Source organism: Nelumbo lutea, chromosome 5 (genome assembly GCF_056320005.1).
Source record: "Nelumbo lutea isolate HS-2025 chromosome 5, American lotus-T2T, whole genome shotgun sequence".
Taxonomy (NCBI): Eukaryota; Viridiplantae; Streptophyta; class Magnoliopsida; order Proteales; family Nelumbonaceae; genus Nelumbo; species Nelumbo lutea.
The window spans coordinates 43,393,321-43,416,666 of record NC_142688.1 but is presented as its reverse complement, the minus strand read 5'-3'; the positions used below and the strand labels follow the sequence as shown (position 1 = coordinate 43,416,666).

Sequence of the window (23,346 nt, the reverse complement as noted above, 5' to 3'; positions counted from 1 at the left end):
AGGTTCAATGCAGAAAGCCTCAATATAGACTTAAACAAGTCTTACTTGAATGCATTTTTTTACAATATAGACATAGGTTTTGCTATCTCTTCACATTCCAACAAGACTTTAGAAAATTGTAGTTAAACCTCCTATATTATTGTTGGATTTTCCCTAAATTATCATTCAATAAAACTACTTTCTTAGCATGGGTTACATCTAGACATCTTCATGGGCCGGGTAGCCCGATGGGCCGGCCCAGCTTAGCTTGATCTAAGTCTGTTTTGAACAAGATTTCAGGCCTGCGGGCTCGGGCCTAAAATATCAGGCCTAACTTTTTTTCGGGTCGGGCTCAGGTTTTCTTAGAAAAGCCCAACCCAAGTCCGAACCCGACTTGATAATGTATTATATTAACCTTAACCTCAATAGTCAAAACATGGTGGACTGCTCCTTTTTTGTGGGCTGAAATTTGCACCATGAACATATGAATGAATAAAAAATGGATTGTCCTTTTAAATAAAAAACATATTTTCAATGTTATATGTAATGTTTAAATTACATGACGAAAAATTATATATTGTTTTAAAAAAACATCATAATACTTTAATATATAATAAATCTATGGGCCGGGCTAGAAATGATCATCCCAAAATTAACCTTAAATCCGTTAGTAGGTGTTATAGCATATAATGTTCACTGTTAATTTTTTTTAACGTACAATTAAATTTAAAACATAATAATTTAGAAATATTTATCTTTTCTCAAATTTTCATCTGTTGGTATTTATTTGAACGAGATGAACGGTCAAATTGAACATGGGGACAGATCGACCCATGAGGCCATGACCCATTGACCAAACGTTTATCCCGTTTAAGTGCCACAACATTTTTTGGCCCTTTTGGTCTTATTGGGTCTTTGGGGGAACTGATCAACCCAAGCCCAATCTCCATCATAAAATTCTCTCTCTCTCTCTCTAAAACCATGAAATTATTCCCATATTCAATAGGAAAAGACTTGAAACAAGTTCTGCACAAGGATATAATCCCATCATCCATTGATATTATTATTTTTTTTTTAAGCCACCATTAAAATCATTATTAAGATCAAGCAACCATTAAGCTAAGAACCACAAAGAGTTCCAAAACTAATACATCATTTGTGGAATTCCATGACCCAACTGTGATATGCAGAACAAATAATCTGAACACTGTTAAATCCTGAGCTCATTGCCATGGCCTCGAACTGTTTGACTATTCTTTCTTTTCCTCCTGGATTTTGTGTTAACATGATCTAATCATGTTCACTGACAATTTTAGTGATGGGATTAGTCGCCTCAAGGGTCTTCGGAAGAATTGATTCCACTACAATCACTTTTCCCGAGTTTGGTAGAGCTTTCCAACAGTTCTTCAGAAGTTTCAAGCAATGGTCGTCACTCCAATCATGAAGTATCCACTGCAAGAAAAAAAATAAAAGAACCATGAAAGACATGTTTAATTGAATTCCTGAAATGAGATATATACAAAAGAAAACTAAGGAACTTGATTCAACTTTTGACATTTATTTAGAATTTGGGTTGAGTTGGGTTGACTTCATGAATGAGAGAAACTAGTCTGCACCCTTTACAGCCCCACTGTGCTAAATTATAAAAAAGAAACTCTTTTTTATAAAAAAAAATCAAATAAATCACCTTCATAAAAATGGCTTCTCCTTTTGGAACACATTCAAACATATCTCCTCCAATATGCTCCACACCTGCTCATAAGCAGTTAAATAGTGTAATTTAGATGAAATAAAGGTTTAATCCCCACAGTGCTTAATAATACTCTTAGATTATAATTTTTCTTTTTATTAAGTTTGAAGAATTGAGTCAGGACATGTAAGATAATGGTATTTACCTTCAAAAGTAGCCAAATGTCATAACGCATAGTATTTAGTGTATTGGGTATAGGGATACGTTTAACCTTAGATGAAAATCAAATCAATTCAAGTAAAAGAAAGTGAAATGCTTTTACCAGGATAAGATGGTGCATCTGCTATGACATGGGGTAAATCAAAATTAATGCCCTTAATTTGAGGATACTTGGATGTGATCATGTTAATTGTTACTCCAATTCCACCTCCCATATCAACTATCTCTTTGAGGCCCTCAAATCCCTTGTATGTCTCAAGAATTTTCTTCATGGTCATTGTGGTATGATTTGACAATGCTTTATTGAAGACCTTGTTAAATCTAGCATCTACCCCAGGATATTTAAATGCATGCATCCCATGGACCTTGTTGAAAGGAATTCCACCTTCAAGAACCGCATCTTTCAAGCAATGCCTGCAACCAAATTGATGATTAGATTTTGCTTTTGCTTGAGTTTAATGAATTTAGAACTATGGTTGCATTTGGATTAGAGAAAATTTGGAATTGGATGAAGGATTGGATTTGTCAATTCTCTATTTGAATTCCTCCCCAATCCAATTGCAGTCCAAGTAACTACCACAAAAAGGGCAGGGTGGCAATCAAGCCAGAATTGGACTCAAAACATCGGAATCCAATCTGATTATTGAAAACTGAAATCCAAACCCGATTTAAAATACAAGAAGATTCAGGGAGTTCAGGTGGGATTTAAATCCTATGGAATTAGATTTAATTCAAATATACTTTATATTTTAAAGAAGGGAAACTTGCAGTACCCTATACTTTGGGCCTAGTCTCACTTTGGTCCTCAGATTTCAAAATATGCCAATTCAGTACCTAAACTTCCAAAACATGCCAGGTTAGTCTTTACCATTAGCAATCCGTTAGTTATCTCTATCACTTGATGACATGTATGACTTAAAACTTTTAAAAATGTCAAAATTATCCTTAAATACTAATCATCATCTTTTTCCTCAAAAATCAAGATTGAACGAAAGCAATAGATTGGTTTTTGACAAATTTCTTTTCTCTAAACTGAGACATCACAGAATCTAATCTTAATGAAAAATTAAAAAGAAAAGAATTTTGTTTCTCTAAAGGGTCTCAACTATGAGAATACATTTCGCTCACATCAGATTGGAATCTAATAGACCTTCTCAACCCTGTATTGCCAATGACAACAATCCACCGGATAAAAACCCCTCCATCATGTGAGGAGCCCCTCACTGATACGTGGCACTCAGGAATACCACATGAAGCCAGAAACCACAGCACAGCAGAATACATTTCTGGCTTTTTCTGCTAAATGAGTTAAAACTTTATCGGTATTTTCGTAATTCATCCAAATTAAAGTGGCAATTTCATAGTTATATAGCCCATCCAAGGAGCAAGTATAATTTGAAATCTCCATCCCACAAACGGGTGGGAAAGAATTATTCTCTTGATAAGAGGAGAGAGAGAGAAGGGAAGGGTATTTAAATCCTTCTAGACCATTTGATCCCCTCTCTCTCTCTCTCTCAGCTCAACTTTTGAAGTTCTGATTACTTTCCAGTTTCCCCTGCAAGATAACGAAGTCTGAGCTTTTAGGGATTTCAGGAACAACATACTTTGGCTTATCTGTTCGTATTCGTCTCTCAAAACCCTAAGTTTTCGTTTCTTGCAAGTCCAAGATGAGCAGCCAAGTAGCTCCTCCTCCGAGGAGAACCAGCCGGAATCTAAGACGCGGTCCTTCGACCTCGAAGAAATCGGTCCCTGTCGAGAACGGAAACAGTAATGGAACCCATGTGAAGCCCACCTCTCCTAGCCACTCGTAATTTCAACTACTCTTTTTTCAACTCTGCAACTTCTTTCTTGCTTTGTTTTTGATTGCTCTAATATGATTTCATTGTTTGGGTGGGGGTGTAGGTCTGTTGGTGGGGAGAGGACGGTGAAGAAGCTGAGGTTGTCGAAAGCACTAACGATTCCCGAGGGAACGACTGTTTCTGAGGCATGCCGGAGAATGGCGTCTCGGCGTATCAACGCTGCTCTGGTTACTGATTCGAATGCTTTGCTCTCAGGAATTATTACGGACAAGGTTTGGCGAGCACTTTATGTGTATTGTTTGGGTATGATGATTCATTTCTTCTTTTATTGAATGTATTTGTCTGGATTCAGGACATTGCAACTCGAGTTATAGCTGAAGGGTTGAGGCCAGAGCAAACAATAGTTTCAAAAATTATGACAAGGAACCCAGTGTTTGTCACTTCGGATACGATAGCAATCGAGGCTCTGCAGAAGATGGTTCAGGGTTAGTTTTATTTACTTTATTTGCTTCTTTACTTGTGTCTTTGTACTTATTTCAATGGGTTTAGAGTCAAAGTTGATTCTTACAAGTAAAAGAATATGTAAAGAGAACACTTGGTACAACATGCGCTTCAAATGAAACCAAGTAGTTGACTAATTGTTCTCTGTAAATTCAGAATGGTGGTAACTTAGAGGGCTTATGGAGGCTAAATTTTAAGGAACTTTATAACCGTTTTTAGGTTATTATAACGTTTCTCTGTTCCACGGGGCGGAATGAAATGCTATTGGTGAAATTTGAAAACTTTAATATATTTTCTTTCCCTTTCCTAAACTGTGTTTCTGTTGTAACTTTTATTGCTTACGTTTATGGTAGAGTGGATTTCTTTCCTTTTTATTTTTATTTTTATGCATAACAGGGTTTGAATTCCCTTTGCGTAGTACAGTATCAAGAAGATTTATTTCATAAAAAAAATCAAGAAGATTTATTAAGAATTAAATGATAAGAGTACAAGGAGACAAGGAAAACAACTATTAAACCAAGACACCAGATAGACTAGAGGAAAACATCTTTTCACCAGAATCCACAAAAAATCCCTTAGTGCTAGCCTGAGAAGGTTGATCCCTGTTACACCTCTAATGCCCAACCCTCTGTAGATAAAGAATCAGCTATACAATTAACTGATCTTTTTTTTTTTTTTTGAAAAAGGTAAGGTAAATTTATTAATAGAAATCAGAACCATACAAAGGGCCTCCAGAAGGGAGCAAAGACTGAGAACAGCCTCTCAGTTTACATTACAATTCAAATATACTAACAGATCTTAACTGAGACCCCAAGACCCTAGGCTGTATGCCTTTTACACCGGCAGTCCAGGACACTATCTTTCGCACTTTACCAGACACAAGACAACCTGCCTCCTTTTTCTTATTCTGAAAGATTCTTCTGTTTCTCTCTGCCCATATGGAACTGATAATAGCTGCAGGGACAGCCCACCACACACTTCTAGCCAGCTTAGAAAGGCAAAAGCCTAACAAATCCCAACTCCTTAGCAGATCTGAAACCTGTTTTGGCATGACCCAGGAAATACCTTCCGAAGAGAGAAAATGGTTCCAAATTCCAGCCGTGAAAGGGCAATGGATGAAGAGATGATTGTTGTCCTCCTCCGCTTTCACACATAGCTCACACAACATATTTTGAATCAGAATTCCTCTTTTTGTCAAATTCTGTTTAGTTAGATTTTTGTCCAATACCACCACCCACAGCAGCGCATTCACTTTGAGAGGAGGAATCTGAGTCCAAATTCTAGTAGCAGGAAAGTTATCCAGTCCTCCACTAGCTAATCTTTTGGCTAAATAGCGTACAGTGAATATTCCATCAGCATTCCACTTCCAAATCCAAGCATCCTCTTCCAATGGGTTCAGAACTTGACTAGAGAGCAAGTCCAACAGGTTCACCACTTGTTCCACTTCCCAATCTTGGAAAGGTCTTCTGAACTTCGGGCTCCATACAATACTATTCCCCATCAGCTTACAGCAATCTGCCACCATAACATCCTGATTCTCTGCAAGTTGAAACAAGTAAAGGAACAGCTCTTCAAGGGACCTATTGTTACACCAATTGTCTTTCCAAAATTTCAAGCGAAGGCCTGAACCCAACTTAAGGGACAAGCCACTTTGAACCAGAGGGTAGATTTCCATAATTTTCTTCCAAAGAGAGCAACCCGAGGAAGGAAAGTTCAAGGTTGTTGTCCAATCCCCTCCATCTGTTTTATACTTGTCTGCCATTAAAGACCTCCACCAGCTAGTTCTTTCTCTAGTGAATCTCCAATTCCATTTACTCATTAGAGCTTTATTAAAGTCCTCAGACTTCTCACCCCTAAGCCACCTCTTTCTTTCGGAGTACACACCTGTTTCCAACTGACTAAGTGTATTTTCTTTTTCTCCTCCCAGCCCTTCCAAAGAAAATTTCTTTGGAGCCTTTCTATTTTGTTTGCTACTTTGGTAGGGGTAGGGAAGAGAGAGAGGAAATAGGAGGGGAGGTTAGACAGAGAACTCTTTAGAAGAGTGATTCTATCCCCTAAAGAGAGGTATTTGGCTTTTCAGGATGCCAATTTTCTTTCCAATCTTTTCACCACCGGATCCCAAATTAGAGAGGAAGAGCATTTAGCCCCCAAGGGGAGTCCTAAATACATTGTTTGAAGGCACCCAATTTGACAAGCAAGAGCTTCAGCTAGCACTTCAAGATTCTCAACTTTCCCCCCTGGAACTGATTCAAACCCTTTCCATAAGCCTTCTTCACTTTTTTTGTTTTTTTTTTTTTATCAATAACAATACTTTTTTTAAAAGAGATAAGAAGATACAACCAGAAAGGAGGGGTAAAATGTCTTAACCCTCCCTTTCAAACCCGAAAAACATATTACAGAATAACCCAAAACAAAATATATCTTCCCACCCCCTGTTTAGCCAAGGAGTCAGCCATGGAGTTGGTACTCCTCTTAGCCCATTGAAACCTTATAGTCATGTTCTGAATTAGTTGCTTGATTTTCTTCTTTCATTTGAGAACTTCCATATGCTAGACTCTTCCCTCTGCAACCATCTAACAGTCAGTTGGGAGTCACCTTCCACTTGCAACTTGCTAATATTCAATTGCTTAGCCCTTTTGACTCCTCCTACAACTGCTAGGATTTCAGCTCTCAGAGAATCCCCCCAGCTTATAAGTCTTGAGAACATAGCAATAATTTGCCCTTCTTCGTTCCTGAAAATACCACCTATGCCTGAAGGGCCTGGATTTCCTTCACTACTACCATCAAAGTTCAATTTGATGAAACCCAAGTTTGGTGGAGTCCAAACAGGTTTGATATCACTAGACATAGGAGCTGACCGAGCCACTTCTTCCCATTTTCTAATGATGTCTCCCACTGAAAAGGCTTCAAAAAGCTTCAAAGACTTGGTCCAATGAGTCACCCTGACATATACAAGTTCTATGAGGGCTTCCCTACTTTTCTCATTTTCATGAAATAATCTTTGATTTCTTTCTTCCCAAACCGTCCAGCAAACAACAACTCTAGTGCACCTCCACAAAATTTTACCTCTCTTCTTTAGACCCCTCACTGGAGTGGAGCTAAACAAGCTTTGCACACTTGAAGGGGAGGGCCTGCAACCAAATAAAGAAAAGAACCAACACCAAATATTTGAAACAAAAGGGCAAGAGACAAGCAAGTGATAGCAGCTTTCACCATTCTTCTTACATAAGATGCACCAGTGTGGGGTAAACACCAATTAGGCCTTTTCTTTTGAAGTAGGTCACAAGTGTTACACTTTTCTAGGATATCTTCCTAGCAAAAAGCACCTAGCCTAGGAGGGATGGAGCTACCCCAAACTTCCTGAACTGGAAAAGGAGGCCCAGGTACCGGACTAGACCGTGTCAATGCTTTGAAGAATGAGGAGCAGGAGAAGATACCCGAGGGAACAAGAGACCACACCTTGGGGTCCACAATGGAAGGTTCAAGGACTACCTCATCCAAGATTTTAAGCAGATTCGAAATGGGTTCCAACTCAGAATCTCTGAGAGCTCTTCTGAGACCCAAGTTCCAACCAGTAGCAGAATTAGACAAGTTAGCAAATGTTGCTACTGGTTCATTTTTAAACCTAGACAGAGCAAACAAAGAGGGAAACTGCTCTTTCAAGGGAAAATCCCCCACCCAAGTGTGTTCCAAAAAAGTACAAACAAACCAGAACCATCATACCTGATAAATGGAAGAAATAACTACAGGACAACATGAATCGACTTCCAAGGGGAGGCTCTTAAAGCCCTAGATGATAGTCCCGGATCCTAGCCATCTGCCTCTTGCCCATGAATACTTAGGATTATTTTAGCCCACAAATTTTCTTTTTCTTTGGACCATCTCCATAACCATTTCCCTAAAAGAGCTTCATTCTTCTTCCGTAGATTTCCCAGCCTCAGTCCCCCTTCACTTTTAGGTCTTGTAACTAGATCCCACCAACTCATGGTCCTTTCTCTCCTCCCCAGGTTCCCATAAAAAGTTCCTCATTAATTTTTCCAACTCTCTACAAACTCCTTTTGGAATTCTGAACACCGACAAGAAATATACTGGAAGGTTTGCCAAAGTTGACTTAATCAGTGTTATCCTGCTCCCCGGAGACAAGTAGTTCTTCTTCCAGGAAGTTAGCCTTTTAGTGAACCTGTCAATCACCGGATTCCAAAAGCTCCTTTCTCTGGGATTGTCTCCCAAAGGAAGCCCTAAGTACTTCAGTGGCTAATGAGCTATCTCACATCCTAACACTCAAGCCCTTTCCTCCACCTCTCCCTCACTCATATTAATACTAATCACACAACTCTTACCCAGATTTACCTTGGGGTTGGTCATTTGTTCAAACACCCTAATCGCCATCTTCATATTGCACACCCAGCTAATCTCCTCTCTATCACAAAACAGAATTGTGTCATCTGCAAATTGTAGGTGAGTAATCGGAACCCTATCCCTCCCCACTCTCCAACCACTTATCAAATTTCTGGAGTCTGCTCTCTCAATAAGCCTCCCTAGCACTTCAGTAATTAGGGTAAAGAGAAAAGGGGAGAGAGGGTCCCCTTGCCTAATATCCTGCACAGTTGGAAAGCGATCTGCCACCTTGCCATTTACTAACACAAAATAATGGCAAGTCCTAATGCACCCTTTAATCCACTTGCACCACCTCTACCCAAAACCACAAGATTCTAGCACTTCCAACAACAGAGACCAACCAACCAGATGCTATGCCTTTTCCAAGTCCAACTTACACATTAGCCCTTTCTCACCTCTACTTTTGTAACCTTCCACACTCTCATTTGCATTTAAGATTTGGTCCACAATTTGTCTATTCGTCACAATGGCACCTTGGTTATTGGAGATGATCGAGGGGAGCACCTCTCTAATTCTTCTAGATAACACCTTTGCGCTGATCTTGTAGAGGCCGTTAACCAAACTGATGGGTCTGAACTCTTTAGGACGAGAAGCCCCAACCTTCTTCGGTATTAAAGCAACAAAAGTAGAATTCAGGCCCGGGTTTATCACACCTCTTTCAAAGAATTCCAAGAACACTGCTTGAATGTCGGCCTTAATTATCTTCCAACAATCTTGATAAAAGGCCATCGTGAAGCCATTAGGGCTCATGTTTTTGGATCTATCCATAGAGAAAATGGCTTCTCTGATTTCTTCCAAGTCAAACTCTCTTTCCAGCCACAATATCAACTCATTAGGGAGCTTAGGCCAATCCAACCCTTCAATCCTTAATCTCTTCTGCAAAGGCTTTCTAAAAATGGATTTAAACTGTTCCACAAAAGCCCCGACAATCTCTTGCTGTTGTGTTAAAACTGTCCCATCAACAACCAGCTTAGATATGGTGTTCTTCTTTCTTCTGCCATTGGCTATTGCATGGAAAAATTTTGTATTTCTATCTCCTTCCTTCACCCATTTGTGTCTAGATTTCTGTCTCCAACTTACTTCTTCTTTGAAGATTATGTCCTTGAGGCTCTTCTTTAACTCCCACCTCATTTCTTTATTCCGGTCCCTAAAACATCCTCTTTCTTCCTCAGCATCTAACTCCTCTATTTTACTTATCAATTGCTGCTTCTTCTCTTCTAGCCTATCAAAGTGGAGAGAATTCCATTCCTTAATTTTGACCTTGAGCTCTTTCAGCTTCCAATGGAATTTCATCCCTTCCGAATTGACTTTCGGGTTACTTTCATTCCACCAAGCTTTCATTTTGTCTTTGAAGTCCGGATGAAGTAGCCACATATTTTCAAACCTGAAGGGAGAGGGCTCACTACCACCAATATCAGACTTACCAATCATTATTGGCCAATGATCAGAAGTAACTCTGGGTAGAGCCCTTGAAACCAAATCTTCCCAATGCTCCTCCCAGTCTGTGGTGAACAAGAATCTATCTAATTTGGGACAGATAGGTTCAGCTTGGAGATTAGACCAAGTGAAGCTATTATGAGAAAGGTTCAATTCCTTTAACTCAAAAGCATTAATGAACTCATTGAACTTCCTCATGCTGGTAGTGCTCCTTTGTCTCACCTTATTGCTCTCTTCAATGAACCTTATCACATTGAAATCACCTCCCACACACCACACCCCCTCCCACAGACCTCTAATATCTCCTAGTTCCTCCGAAAGCTCTTTCCTTTGTTTGTAATCATTGGAACCATAAACATTGGTAAGGACCCACTCAAATCCATCTGACACCTGCCTAAATTTGACAGAAATTGAGAATCTTCCCACTAATTCTTCCACTCCCTCCACTACTTCATCATTCCACAAAGTAATTAACCCTCCAGATGAGCCCTAGGAGGGGCTCATAACCCACCTCAATCCATTCACTCTCCACACACTTCTAGCCCACCTTTTGTCAAAAGTCATAAGTTTAGATTCCTGAATTAAAACAGTGTCTGGATTTTCTTTCTTTAAAACCTCCTTTATTAAAGCTCTTTTCCTTACACCCCCCAAACCTCTCACATTCCAGCTTATAATCTTCATTCCTTCCACAACTCTGCCTAGCCCCACTCCCTTTCCTTCTAGTAACCTCCTTTTCTTCCCCTCCCTTTCCTCACTCTAGCCTCTGTGCTCACGTCCACTTCCAACTTTAATTTCTCAGCTTTGCCTAGCCTTCTCTTCCTCCTATTCCCACCATCTTTTTCAGCCCGTAAGTACCCTTTTCAGCTCGTTTAGGTTTCTCACCTTACAACCTAACTTTTCTACAAATTCAGCTAATGACTCCACTTCTTCCTCTCCCTTCTCTTCCTTTCCCCCCCTACCTCACTCATCCTAATCCCCTCCTTCTCCTCCTCCATCTTACCACTGTCCTCCTTAGTTTCCCCTTTGGTTAATTCATTTGGATCTGCTCTCCCCACCTTCTCACCCCCCTCCTGTAACTCCCCAACCTCCTCAGTATTAGCCTCTGGACCTTGGGTATTTAGCAAAGGGGCACGACTGGGATCTGAAAGACAAGCATCACAGGCAGAGCATACATTAGTATCTAAAATCGAAACCACGACCATACCTGGGATTGAAGGAGAAGGAGAAGAGACAACCAACTGGGTTAGTCCATTCACTCTTCGTGTAGGGCTTATCTGGTCGGCACCTAGGCTAACTTCACCCTTGTTCATACTTCCAAGGCTCTGTCGTTCATCCCCGTCTGTGCCGTCTCTGCTCGAATTATGATGAGCAACCGAAGTCCTCTTGCAGGTCCCTTGCCTTAAGTTACTCTCCTGGTTTGGTTCTCCCTTACTTGGTGTTAGATTTTCCCCCTCATCTTCTAAGTCATGCTCGACAACGTTCATGCAAGAGAGGATCCTCTGCGACGTGTTCTGAGAAAAGGATATCAGTATTCAGGGCATCTTCCAACTCTCCTTGACGATCTTCCCACTGAAGTTCAGCTTCAACATTTGAGTCTGACATCTCCTCTGAACTTTCGCAACTTACCCATCCGTTGTCCTCGTCTTCACAGTCTTCCTTACTCCCCCTGGAGTACATCGGGTTTGGCCTTTCTCGTTCTGATCCGTCCTGGTTGCCTTCTCTGTGTTTTGTCACCGGTAACCAGCCCAGCTTCCTCTTCGATAAGCTTTGGTTGCCTGAAGAAAAAATCAGTTCCCAGGGGTCGAGCCACGTGAAGAAGAAGATAGACCAATATTCTTGTCTATCAACGGCTGAGTAGAGATTCTACTCACATGACCACTTAAGTGGTCACATGGGTCCATAAGCTGATTGTGGCCCTTAAGCTCGGTGAGAACCGCCTGACCCGGAAATGGACCTGTTGGTTTAGAGAGTGTGGTGTGTAGCTTGAACTTAGTCTTGAGCCGAATCCCCCCTCTTTGGTCTGACCTGGTTACCCCTTTGACCAAGTCCACATAGGACAAAACAGCGGTAGAGTTGTTTTGGTTTTCAAAAAAATTTGAAAACTTTTCCGCAAATTCCTCTTTGCTTTTGGCCTTCGACTTACTTTTCAGCTTCCTCATTCAGAGCAACCTTCCCTCCAGCGGCTGTCACATGTCCAGACTTCCTTCGCTCAAACCTGCCAACTGTAACCCATCTTGCCACTTCATCATCTCCCTCAAGCTTCAACCTCCCCAGCCACTGCAATGTTTCAACTTCCGAACTCACCCAGACTTTATACCAATAGCCTTCTGTACATATTTGTACTACCCTTGGAACTTCCTCATGCTTCATTCCAGCAACTCTCAAGTGTGCTGCCCTCAAATCTATGGTCTTATACGACAGAAGAACACCGCCCATCGCCTGCACCAGATTCTCCAAGGTTAATTTTTGCCAGAGATGAAAGGGTAAACCCAGCAGCTTAGTTTAAAGCTTCCATCTACAGCAGCAACCTTATTTGAAAGAGGACACCGGTTTTCAATTCCTACAGGACCTTCACTTGTTTCCAACATAGTGAAATCCATCAACAACTCACCCACATCAAGGACTGCTTTCCTATCGTTGAAAGGAATAAGGATGACCGTTTGGTTCAATCCAAGCTTCATTGTCACCTCTTCTAGCAGCCCCTTCCAGTCCTTCACCTTCTCCCTTGCAGATAAGATGTATTTCTTTTCCCAGTTTTGTTTCTCCCCATCCAATGCAACTCTTGGTTCTGGGATAGTAAAAGCCACAGTTGGATTTCCTTGGGTTCCCACTGTGTCTTCTAAGCCCAGCCTCTCTAATCTCTTTTTTCTTTCTGTCATCTCTTCTTTCTTACTCTGTCCGCCAACTACTCTCTCTGTTTGTACCTTCACTGCCTTTGATTCCTTACTGACTAATCTCCAGTGTAGAGCATTAGCCACCGCTGTCCATCCCTGCTGCCAAACACCTTCAGGGATAACTAATATCTGTCTCTTCCTTTTGTCGAACTTCTCTTCCAAGGTAACAGACCAACCACTAGAGTTCTTCCTTCTCTCAACTGCGTATTCTCTCCTTGCCAGCCTTAGCATACCTTTCCACCTTTCACTCCAGCTCACCTGGCCAGTGGCACCATCTAGGAAACTCTGAAACCACGGAACGGCATCTCCCACTAACAGAACTGTTCCTTTCTTTCCTTCTTTGATCTTAATCGTAAGCTCCTTTTGGTAAAATGTCTCCTCCAGCAACAGTTCCTTTCGTTCTATTCTCAACACTTTTCTCCACTTACTGGCTGGTGAGAAACCTTCACGTCCTTCGAACGCCATTCTCAACAAGGATCTTGTCAACACCTCCATTATACAAATGAACAAAGAGGGACAACACCTCCATTATACAAAGAGGGACAACACCTCCATTATACAAATGAACAACAGAGGGGAAAGGGGGTCCCCTTGTCTGAGACCTCTAGAGCTTTTAAATAAGTCAGCTGACTCTCCATTGATTAGCACCGCAAATTTGGGGGAAGAAACACAGACTTTAATCCAGTTCCTCCATTTTTGGCCAAAATTCATATTTTCCAATACCAAATCCAAAAACTTCCAATTAGCATGGTTGTAGGCTTTTTCCAGATCCATCTTATAAATCAGCCCTGATTTACCTTCCCTTCTCCTTGATTCTATCAATTCATTTGCCACCAGGACACTGTCTCACATCTGTCTTCCCGGCACAAATGCAAATTGATTATTTGAAATTAAAGAATTCAGCGCTGATTTCATTTTTTCTGCAAGAACCTTAGCCAGAATTTTATAGAAGCTATTTAATAGACTGATGGGCCTGAAGTCTTTAATGTTGGTTGCTCCTTCCACTTTAGGTATTAAGGAGTGAACATGGAATTTAGGCTTCTTTCTAGAGCTGCATTTTGATGGAAGTCTTGAAACACTTTCATTAAATCCTCTTTCACCACAGCACTTCTTATAGAAAAGGCTTGTAAGACCATCTGGCCCTAGAGATTTATCTACTTCCATATTCTTAATCACATGCCATATTTCAGCCTCAGTAAAGGGGGCTTCCAATTCTCTGTTGAGAATCAGAAATCTTCTTAAACTCCAGACTTGTAGGAAAAGGTCTTCTAGTCCAAACTTCCTGGAATAATTCTGCAAAGTATTTGGTGGCAATGAACTTCATTTCCACTAACTCCTCAAACTCCAGCCTCTCAAGTTGCTTATATCTAATTCTTGCATTTGCCATTTTATGAAAAAAGCTGGAGTTCCTGTCCCCCTCAAGCCATTTCACCTTTGGCCCTTTGCCTCGACTTAATTTCATCTCTAACAGATAACCTGTCAATGGACACCTTTGCTTCCACTCTTCTCCTTCTATCTTCCTCAATTAGAGGACCAGATTCCTCAGTCGTATCCAGCTCCTTAATCACTTCAAGGCGTCTCTTTTTCTCTGATTCTGATGTCCCACGGTACTCTAGTCTCCAAGACTTCAGGGTTTCTTTAACTACTTTGATTTTCTTAGCAAATTTGAATGAACTCGTACCTTCTAGCTGCATTTCAGTCCATTTAGAGCTCAACAAGGGAACCAACCCCTCCTCTTCAAACCACATATTTTCCATTTTAAAGGGTTTTTTTTTACGGAGTTTGTATTCCACACACCAACTGGATAGGAGCATGATCCGAAATAGGTCTTGGGAGGGCCACTTGCTTTATGAGACTAAATGCATTTTCCCAATCCGAAGATATGAGAAATCTATCTAACTTGACCAATGCCAGGGTTTCTTGGTTATTGGTCCAAGTATATTGAGCCCCCAACAAAGGGAGATCATTCAGATCAAATCCATCCACAAAGTTAGCAAATCTTCGCATGTCCCTTGTCTGCCTATTTCCACCCTTTCTTTCCTCCAAGAATCTAACCACATTAAAATCACCCCCTATTACCCATGGAATAGAGTGCACCCCTCTTGCTTCAGCCATGCCTTCCCACAACCTATCCCTCTCTGCACTAACTATGGGCCCATAAACATTAATGAATTTCCCTTGAAAGCATCCCTCAAACTCCAAGATTATCGTTATCGTAAAAGCCCCCACACGTGAAGAGACAAGCTTACACTTTGATCTGTCCCATACTATTAGGATACCCCCTGCACTTCCTCTCGCCAATTTACTCACCCACCTTAACTGACCATCCCCCCACACACTTCTGATTACATCTGCTTCCACTGCATCCAATTTGGTTTCTTGGAAGAGCGCCACATCCGATTTCCATCTTTTAAGTAGATCGCAAATCACCATCCTTCTCCTACTTGACCCTAACCCCCTCACATTCCACGAAAGAATTTTTATATCCATAAAACAAATTAGAGAAACCCCCACCCTTTCAATGATCTTTCTTCTCCCCTCCCCCTCTTACAGATCCCTCTCCCTTTCCCATTTTGTCATTTAATCCCCAAGCCAACCTCATCATTTCCCTACTTTTTTTTCACTCCATTTCCACCTTTTTCTGCATTCAACTTGAACTTCTCCTCTAACCATTGCCTTTCAATAAATACTTCACCGTTTCTTCCTCAATACCCTCAATAGACACCCCCAAGAATTTACCCAGCCCCGGAATCTTGGAATTCACCCACGCCGAAGTGATTTCTACCCCTTTACCCTTATCTCCCTCTTTCCCAATCCCTCCCTTTCCACCTCAAATTTTTGTCCACACCCCCATCCCTGTCTCTTTCCATAGTTCCCCCCTTCCCACTTCTAAGGAACATACCTAGTAATCACTAGCTTGAGGATTGACGAACATCTGAGAAGCTTGGGCTTCCTGACCACGTATCATTGCCAGTGGTGTTACTTTCGCCAATTCTACCTCAGGCACCTGGATATTCGCCAAGATTATAGCACCATCTTCTCCAATACCACACGATGCCGGAGGATTCATCATCGACCTATCTTGTCCAACTAGATGTGGCATCTGCATTCGGCTTCTCTATGTCGGCGAATCTCTTTCCACTAAGCCCTAAGAACGGCTTCTGCTACTTTCAAGTGGTGGGGGAGGATGCATTTGGAGCCAATTTGGGCCGGTCAGAGCTGATGCACTAGCCTCAATCTGGGTTTTCTAGGCCAAGCCCAAATTCAGGTTACTCCAAGCTCTGGTGGGTTGGGCCCGCCCTGAACTAGTCCCACTTTGGGTTCTTGAAGGTGATGGAACTTCCCTGACTATCCCTCCATTCTCTCCAACCATTGCCATTCCCACTCCAGTTGTCTTTTTTTATTGCAATGAGCCCCCAATTGGCAATAGGTTCAACTCCTGAAGGCATTCCATCAGAGTCTCTTTGACCCAATTTTTTGAAAGTCCTGCCAACTTTGTTCTTCCTTTGAATTTTGAATTTTATTTTGGTTTTCTACAGAGATCTCCATTTGACGGTTGTCCCAAGTGGGATCAAATTTCGGATCCACCCTTTCAGCCTGACCGGACTGAATCTGAGTCGTCTAAGATTTTGGCTGAAAATTCGTCTCTCTCCCCTTCTGCCTTCTCCTTCTTCGACGACACCCTCCCTCCACAACTTTTCTCTTCATCGTCCACTAAAACCAGAGCTCTACTTGCCGACGAGTCTTCCCTCTCTTCCTATAGCCCTCGACCCCTCGGTTCTCTCCCCCCCTCCCTTCTAGTCACCCTCGGACCCCTCTCCATCCAAATCCACACCAAGAAAGATAGATCTCCTGCCACAATCTCCACTTTTTCCGGGATCACACCCCTTGCCTTCACCTTCATTCTAACCCATTCACGGGTCTTAATTTCTTCCGAAGAATCGTCTGTCCCGAGGAAGCCCCCACAGATATTTCCAATACCTTCTATTACACTCGGACACCATAGGGGTAGCGGTAGCCCGAAAACCTTTATCCACAATTCTTTTGGCTCACTAAGAGACCCCACCTTCTCTGGACTGTAGTTTAACATCGTTTTCTCCCACCACTCCAATACAAGTCTATTTTGTCCCCATGCCCAAGGGCCGTTCTGAATAACCCATTCCGCCTCTTCTTTAGACAGGAAGATGAACATAAACAGATCTTCAACAAGTTTTTTCACCCTCACCTCACCCACCTTACTCCAGCACCTTGTCGCCTAGACCACACCACTTTATCTACTGAACACTTCCTATCAAAATAGCCCACTAGACATCCTTGCAAGAAGATCCTTCTCGCTCTTACCCTCTCTTTCGCCGTTTCTAACCACACCGTCTCCCCTTTGACCTTTGAATAGTTTCTCCAAAGCTCGACCAGACACTTGCCATTGCCATCTTGTACGAAAAATTCCTTCTGAAACTGACACCCCTTCTCCTTGCGTTTAACCACATCTCCGCTCTGCACCTTCTTCCCATACCTTTCCCAAACTGAATCCTTTCCATCTATAAGCAACTCTCCAATCGTTTTCCACCGGCAATCACCTTCTGCAACCATTTTGTTCGCTACTCTTCTTCATCGTCGCCAACCGTCGATACCTCTCACCTTCGACTCCACCCACCAACACCTTTCGCCTTCATCACTGACACCTCTTTTGCCTTCAACACCGATGCCTCACACTCCTAAATCGCCTCGTCGCCTCTCGTCTTCGTCACCTCTCACCGCTGCCTTCACCTTCGCCTCTCTTCGTCAACTTTCTCTTTCTCCATCACCTCTCACCGTTGCCAGTCGCCGCCTTCTCTGTTGCCTCTCACCGTTGCCTCTCGTCGTCACTCCCCTAACAGTCACCTCTCACCATCGCCAATCGCCGCCTTCTTCGTTGCCTCTCCGTCGCCTCTCGCCGTCACCCCTTTTATAGTCGCCTCTCCTCTTACAGCCACCTCTCACTGTCGCCCCTCGCTGTCACCCCTCTTACAATTAACTGATCTTTGTGTTGATTTGAGCAAGATTTTTCACTCTTTAGGCTAAGGATCTATCCTTAGTAATAGAACAATGCAGAAACCAAGGGCCTTCTCCTCCATTTAGAACCCACCCTATCTCCACATGGGATTTAACTTGAACTTCTTTTATGGCGAAGCGTAAAATTCAAAATAACTTTAATCTTGGAGTAGAGTAATTAAATGATCTGAGCTTGAAGAATCAACTGTATCTTTAGGTCTCAAAGAAACCCACAATCCTCGTACCCTCTAAAAACACAAATCACTCTTAAAGGCCATGGATTCTCCTTGGAACGACAATCAAAAGTCAATTCGACTTTTCTTTTCTTTGTGTGTGTCTGGGGGGGGGCACCAAATGGAAATTTGGAATGCTGATAAAAAAAAGAAATTTGAAATAATTTTTGAATGCCTAGATTTTTGTTTAATGGTAACTAGTGGATAGAACAAAAAACCTTAAATAACATTCTTGCAGGTGATTTTCCGTTATGATAATAAAAGTGCTTCTTTTGAAGCCAAATCTGTATTTGGATGTGAGAGAATTATTTGTGTTACAAGATTAATGTAGCTGACCTTGAATAGTTGAGAGAACACCTGGTGATGTTGATGTCTATTTGTATTCTGTTACATTTTTCGTAATGTGTTCATTAAGGATTCTGCCCTCCACCATACCTAGACATTGATTAGAATACTTGTTTTCAACATGTTACAAGATACAAACTCAAAAATGCACAGCCAGATAAGATAACATTGGAAAGTAAAGCATCCATATCTTGCATATTTTAACTAATGGATAAAGAAGTTGATCTTGTTTTTCATTGATCTTGTTATTGCCAACTTAAGTTTTAGATGGAACTCATGGAAGCCACATACAGTAAACAAATCCTAATATCATACTTAAAAACTTAAGTTTTAGACATGAATGACATGACCAGGATTAAGCTCAAATAAGTTCAGACATTTATTACTGTGGTCTAATGAAGTGTAACTGAAAATGTGAAAATTTATATTTGGCTTATCTATACTTACATTTGGTTGAGCCACTTTAGGAATGTAGCCCTGTGGTATCAAGATAAAATTGGTAAATCTGTTTATGTTATGTATATGTCTCAGAAGTCCAGCTTATGTATAAAAAGCTTTAGTTGTTCAATAATTTTGTGGAATATTAGTGATTGCTAACTCATTGATGGTTTCTTATTGCTCTTTCTTAAAAAGTTACCTGGTAAGATGCTGAGGTTATTGCCTAGAATTCAGCTGAAAGATTTCCATGGTGGCACTGGGTTCTTGTTGCCTATGATATGATTGTATGAAACAATATTATGTGCTATTATTTGCAGATTGAGATGATGTGGTTATTAGCTTTCCTTTTAGTCAGTGGTAGGTTTGCAACTCAGGCAGGTAGGGGTTGGGTTTAAGGCCAACCTAGGCGGCTAGGCCCAACCCTAAGACATGGACTTCAGGCCTGGGCCTGGCCCAACCAACAGTCAAATACTGAATTGGTAGTGCAAACCTAAGTTAAAATCAATCCAACTGTGGCTGGGATCAGGTGGACCCAGTTTGATCATATACATATTTTTAATATACTCTATAGAGCATATATCTTGTAAATTATAGATTTATATATACATATGCCAATCAAAAAATGATGGTATATACACGGAATAAATATATTATAGGAAGTTGGTTAGTCTCCAGCTATCTGAGTCCTCAACTTTATCCTAACTCAAATTGAGGTCAAGCTCACTTTTCAGGCCAAGTGTGCTCCATATCCTGAAAATACAAGCCCAAAGTACAAGAACATTGTGTTGGGAAGGGTTAGGCTCGCCCAAGTTTCAACCCTATGCAGAGGCCTTAGTTTTTGTTGAATTTCAAGTTTTCTTTGAGTATTGGCTTCCTTCTGGAAGAAAGTTTTTCCGTCACATGTTTTTCTTATTTCATAGAAGTCAATGCGGTTATTGTGTGTTAATGATATAGACTATTTTTAATTTTTGGTATTCATTTTTTCGGCTTAGAATATATGTTTATGCAGTAGAAATTGATCTTGTTTTTCATTGTATTTATTTCCTTTTTATTTCCAGGTAAATTCAGGCACCTCCCTGTTGTAGAAAATGGCGAAGTTATTGCAATGTTGGATATTACAAAGTGTCTATATGATGCTATATCTAGAATGGAGAAGGCTGCAGAACAAGGCAGTGCCATTGCTGCTGCTGTGGAAGGGGTGGAACGTCAGTATGGAAGTGCTTTTTCTGGTTAGTAATCTACTTATTAATGGATCACTTTCCTGAAACTCCTGTTTGCTGTTGTTTGTGTGAACGTGTTTCTTGATCTTTTGCTTTGTCAACAGTGTGAAGAGAGCTCTAAGATGGTCTTTTATTATTATTATTTTTAATTTTTAATAAAATAGGCATGTGAACATAAAAATTCTAATATAATCATTATCTTGCTTGAGAATAACTATATTTGAAATCACAGTCATGTCTTGAAGGCTTTGAACATAAACATTCTTGATACTTTGCTTTGTCAACAGTGTGAAGAGAGCTCTAAGGTGGTCTTTCATTTTTATTTTTAATTTTTAATTAAATATGCATGTAAAGATAAAAGTTCTAATATAATCATATCTTGATGGCTTTAATTCCTATGAATTCGATCAATGTTTTCAACTTCATGGCCTAATGGGAATGAGTGTCCATTGATATATGAATGTGTGTGGTAGAGACTGAAAGTTCTAATATATGAATATTTTCAACTTCAATTCTCTTTTCCATTTTGTTTCTAGAATACTATAATTTATGCTTTAGGTCAATATTATATTTCACTATTTTGACATTTACAGTGGAAAACCAATAGATTTCAATTACTTGTTTATATATTTTGCAGCTCCATATGCTTTCTTAGAAACCCTCAGGGAGCGGATGTTCAAGCCTTCATTGGCAACCATTATCACTGAAAATACAAAGTAATTTTTTCCTTTGGCCTGCCTATTTTATGGTTTCCCATTTGTGTCTTTGTGTTTGGAATTGATTTTTTGTTACAAATTTCTTTAATTGATCCCATTTGCAGGGTTGCAATAGTATCTCCATCAGATCCTGTTTATGTTGCTGCAAAAAAGATGCGAGATTTACGAGTTAATTCAGTGATTATTGCAACAGGAAGCAATCCTAATGGGATACTGACGTATTAGCATTTCCCATTTCATATTTTTAATTTTATGATATTGCTTACTTCATGTGTGTGCCAATGCATTATACTTAGTAGCCTACCTTGTATTGGTTACTGATATGGATGTTGTTTTAACATCACTGCAGTTCCAAAGACGTTCTCATGCGAGTTGTGGCTCAAAATCTGTCACCTGAGTTGACGCTGGTGGAAAAGGTCTCTATCTAAATTCCTACCACAAAGTTTTTACTTATCTAGAAATGACATTCATCTTTGTGAGTCCCGTGTTACTGGAACATATTAATTTTGAAGTCATCTCCTCTTCCCCTCTATCTTAGGACATCTTATAATTAATCATAACTATCTCATTATGGATTCTTTCTGTCTTTAATACCTATTTTTTCTTAGTATTATTAAAAGGGTCCCAAGTTCATGTATACCACTTCCATTTATAGTGTAATATCCATTTCTGATAACTTATCCATCAGGTATCCTTTTCATATTTGGGTAAATGTAGTTGTAGGTGTTCAAGACTGCTATCAGTCTTGATCACTAAGAAGTTTCAGATTCGATGAGAAGAGAAAGTGAAGAAGAAGTAGAAGAAAGAGTGGTGAGAGAGCAGTAGAACACAGATTTTGAGGAGAAGAACAGAATGTCAATATTCTGCCGCCGCCACTTTAATTTAATATATATATGTTTTGCTAGTTACATGAAAGGACATATCTGCCCTTGGTGTTTACATCATAACTGCTAACAGATAACAAACAATATAAAACTGAAAAATAAAAAGCAACTAGGAATAACAGAATAACAAATTGACCACAGCTGTGACTAGATACATTCTACCCTACAGACAAAGTGGGACCACAGCTGTGGGGCCCACATCAATGTTCTCTACACTCCCCCTCAAGTTGGGAGTATATATTCATCATTCCCAACTTGGATAGATCCGCTTCTAGCTTCTTTCTTGATACGACTTTAGTGAGGATGTCTGCTAGTTGCATACTGGATGTGATGTAAGGGAGGCATACTTCTTGAGATGAGACCCTCTCTCGTACAAGGTGGCGGTCAACTTCAATGTGTTTGGTTCTGTCATGCTGTACTGGATTATGTGCTATATTAATGCGGCTTGATTATTACAGTACAACTTCAGGGGCTTCTCATACTCAATACCCAAGTCCTCAAGTAGAGATCTTAGCCATAGGATTTCAGTCACTCCGTTGGCCATGGACCTGTATTCTGCTTCAGCACTTGACCGGGAGACAACACCTTGTTTCTTACTTCTCCAGGAAACAAGATTTCCTCCCACAAGGGCACAATATCCTGAGGTAGACCTTCTGTCATCAACACTCCCAGCCCAACCAGCATCCGTATAGACCTCCACCTTCATGTGATTGTTGTTCTTGAATAGTATACCCCTACCTGGGCATTTCTTCAAGTAGGCTAAGATTCTTTCTGCTGCAAGATGTGTGGTTCTAGGAGAATGCATGTACTGACTGACAACACTAACAACATAAGTAATATCTGGTTGAGTGAGGCAGAGATATAGGAGCTTTCCTACCAATTGTTGGAACATAACTTTGTCTTCAAGAATCTCCCCACTCTCGGCACTAATCCCGTGGTTCTGTTCAATTGGTGTATCTACAGGCTTGACACCTAATTTTCCAGTTTCTGCCAACAGGTCTAGGATGTATTTCCTCTGAGAAATAAAGATCCCCTGTTTGGATCTAGCAACCTCAATACCCAAAAAATACCGGAGTACACCAATGTCCTTCACCTCAAATTCTTGATGAAGAAGCTGTTTAAGAGACTCAATCTCATGGCTATCATTCCCTGTGACCACAATATCATCAACATATACTGCTAGTAGTGACAAAGAGGACTCCACCCTCTTGATGAATAAGGTATGATCTGACTGGGCCTGTACATAACCAAACTTCACAAGAGCTAGTTTGAATCTGTCGAACCAAGCCCTAGGTGACTGTTTCAAACCATACAAAGCCTTGTTGAGCCGGCAGACCTTCTTACCTATTTCTGCATCATAGAATCCAGGAGGCAAACGCATGTAAACTTCTTCCTGCAGATCTCCATTCAGAAAGGTATTTTTCACGTCCATTTGGTATAAAGGCCAAGTGTGACTTGCTGCAAGGGACAATAGGACTCGAGTAGTAGTCATCTTGGCTACCGGTGCAAAGGTCTCCAAGTAATCTATGCCATAAGTCTGTGTAAACCCTCTTGCAACTAAC

The 23,346-nt window shown here is 40.7% G+C and overlaps 2 protein-coding genes across 3 annotated transcripts in view; one reads left to right on the top strand and one right to left on the bottom strand.

Moving 5' to 3' along the window:
• Window positions 1-1,073: 1,073 nt before the first annotated feature.
• Window positions 1,074-18,616, bottom strand: LOC148852028 (caffeic acid 3-O-methyltransferase 1-like). The gene is made up of 4 exons (XM_088943786.1): window positions 18,518-18,616; window positions 1,992-2,302; window positions 1,667-1,731; window positions 1,074-1,431 (listed from the first exon to the last, which is right to left on the bottom strand). The coding sequence occupies exons 2-4, from the start codon at window positions 2,242-2,244 to the stop codon at window positions 1,270-1,272; spliced, it is 480 nt and encodes a 159-aa protein (XP_088799912.1). The 5' UTR covers window positions 2,245-2,302; window positions 18,518-18,616; the 3' UTR covers window positions 1,074-1,269.
• Window positions 3,281-23,346, top strand: part of LOC148852027 (CBS domain-containing protein CBSCBSPB3-like) — a 37,735-nt gene continuing 17,669 nt past the window's right edge. The window contains exons 1-7 of one of the 2 annotated variants that reach the window (XM_088943784.1): window positions 3,281-3,695; window positions 3,791-3,959; window positions 4,040-4,172; window positions 20,023-20,193; window positions 20,822-20,900; window positions 21,005-21,118; window positions 21,250-21,316. In XM_088943784.1, coding sequence (XP_088799910.1) covers window positions 3,556-3,695; window positions 3,791-3,959; window positions 4,040-4,172; window positions 20,023-20,193; window positions 20,822-20,900; window positions 21,005-21,118; window positions 21,250-21,316 — 873 coding nt within the window. In that variant the 5' untranslated portion in view covers window positions 3,281-3,555. The remainder of the gene's footprint in view (window positions 3,696-3,790; window positions 3,960-4,039; window positions 4,173-20,022; window positions 20,194-20,821; window positions 20,901-21,004; window positions 21,119-21,249; window positions 21,317-23,346) is intronic. The other variant, XM_088943785.1, reaches the window with a different exon arrangement.

Bases quoted from the DNA above. Each gene is read 5' to 3' on its own strand.
- LOC148852028 (XM_088943786.1), bottom strand. From the start codon at position 2,244: ATGCATGCATTTAAATATCCTGGGGTAGATGCTAGATTTAACAAGGTC. The intron at 1,732-1,991 runs GTAAAAGCATTT...GCTTATGAGCAG, and splicing joins AGATGCACCATCTTATCCTG to GTGTGGAGCATATTGGAGGA. The intron at 1,432-1,666 runs GTGATTTATTTG...TTTTTCTTGCAG, and splicing joins GAGAAGCCATTTTTATGAAG to TGGATACTTCATGATTGGAG.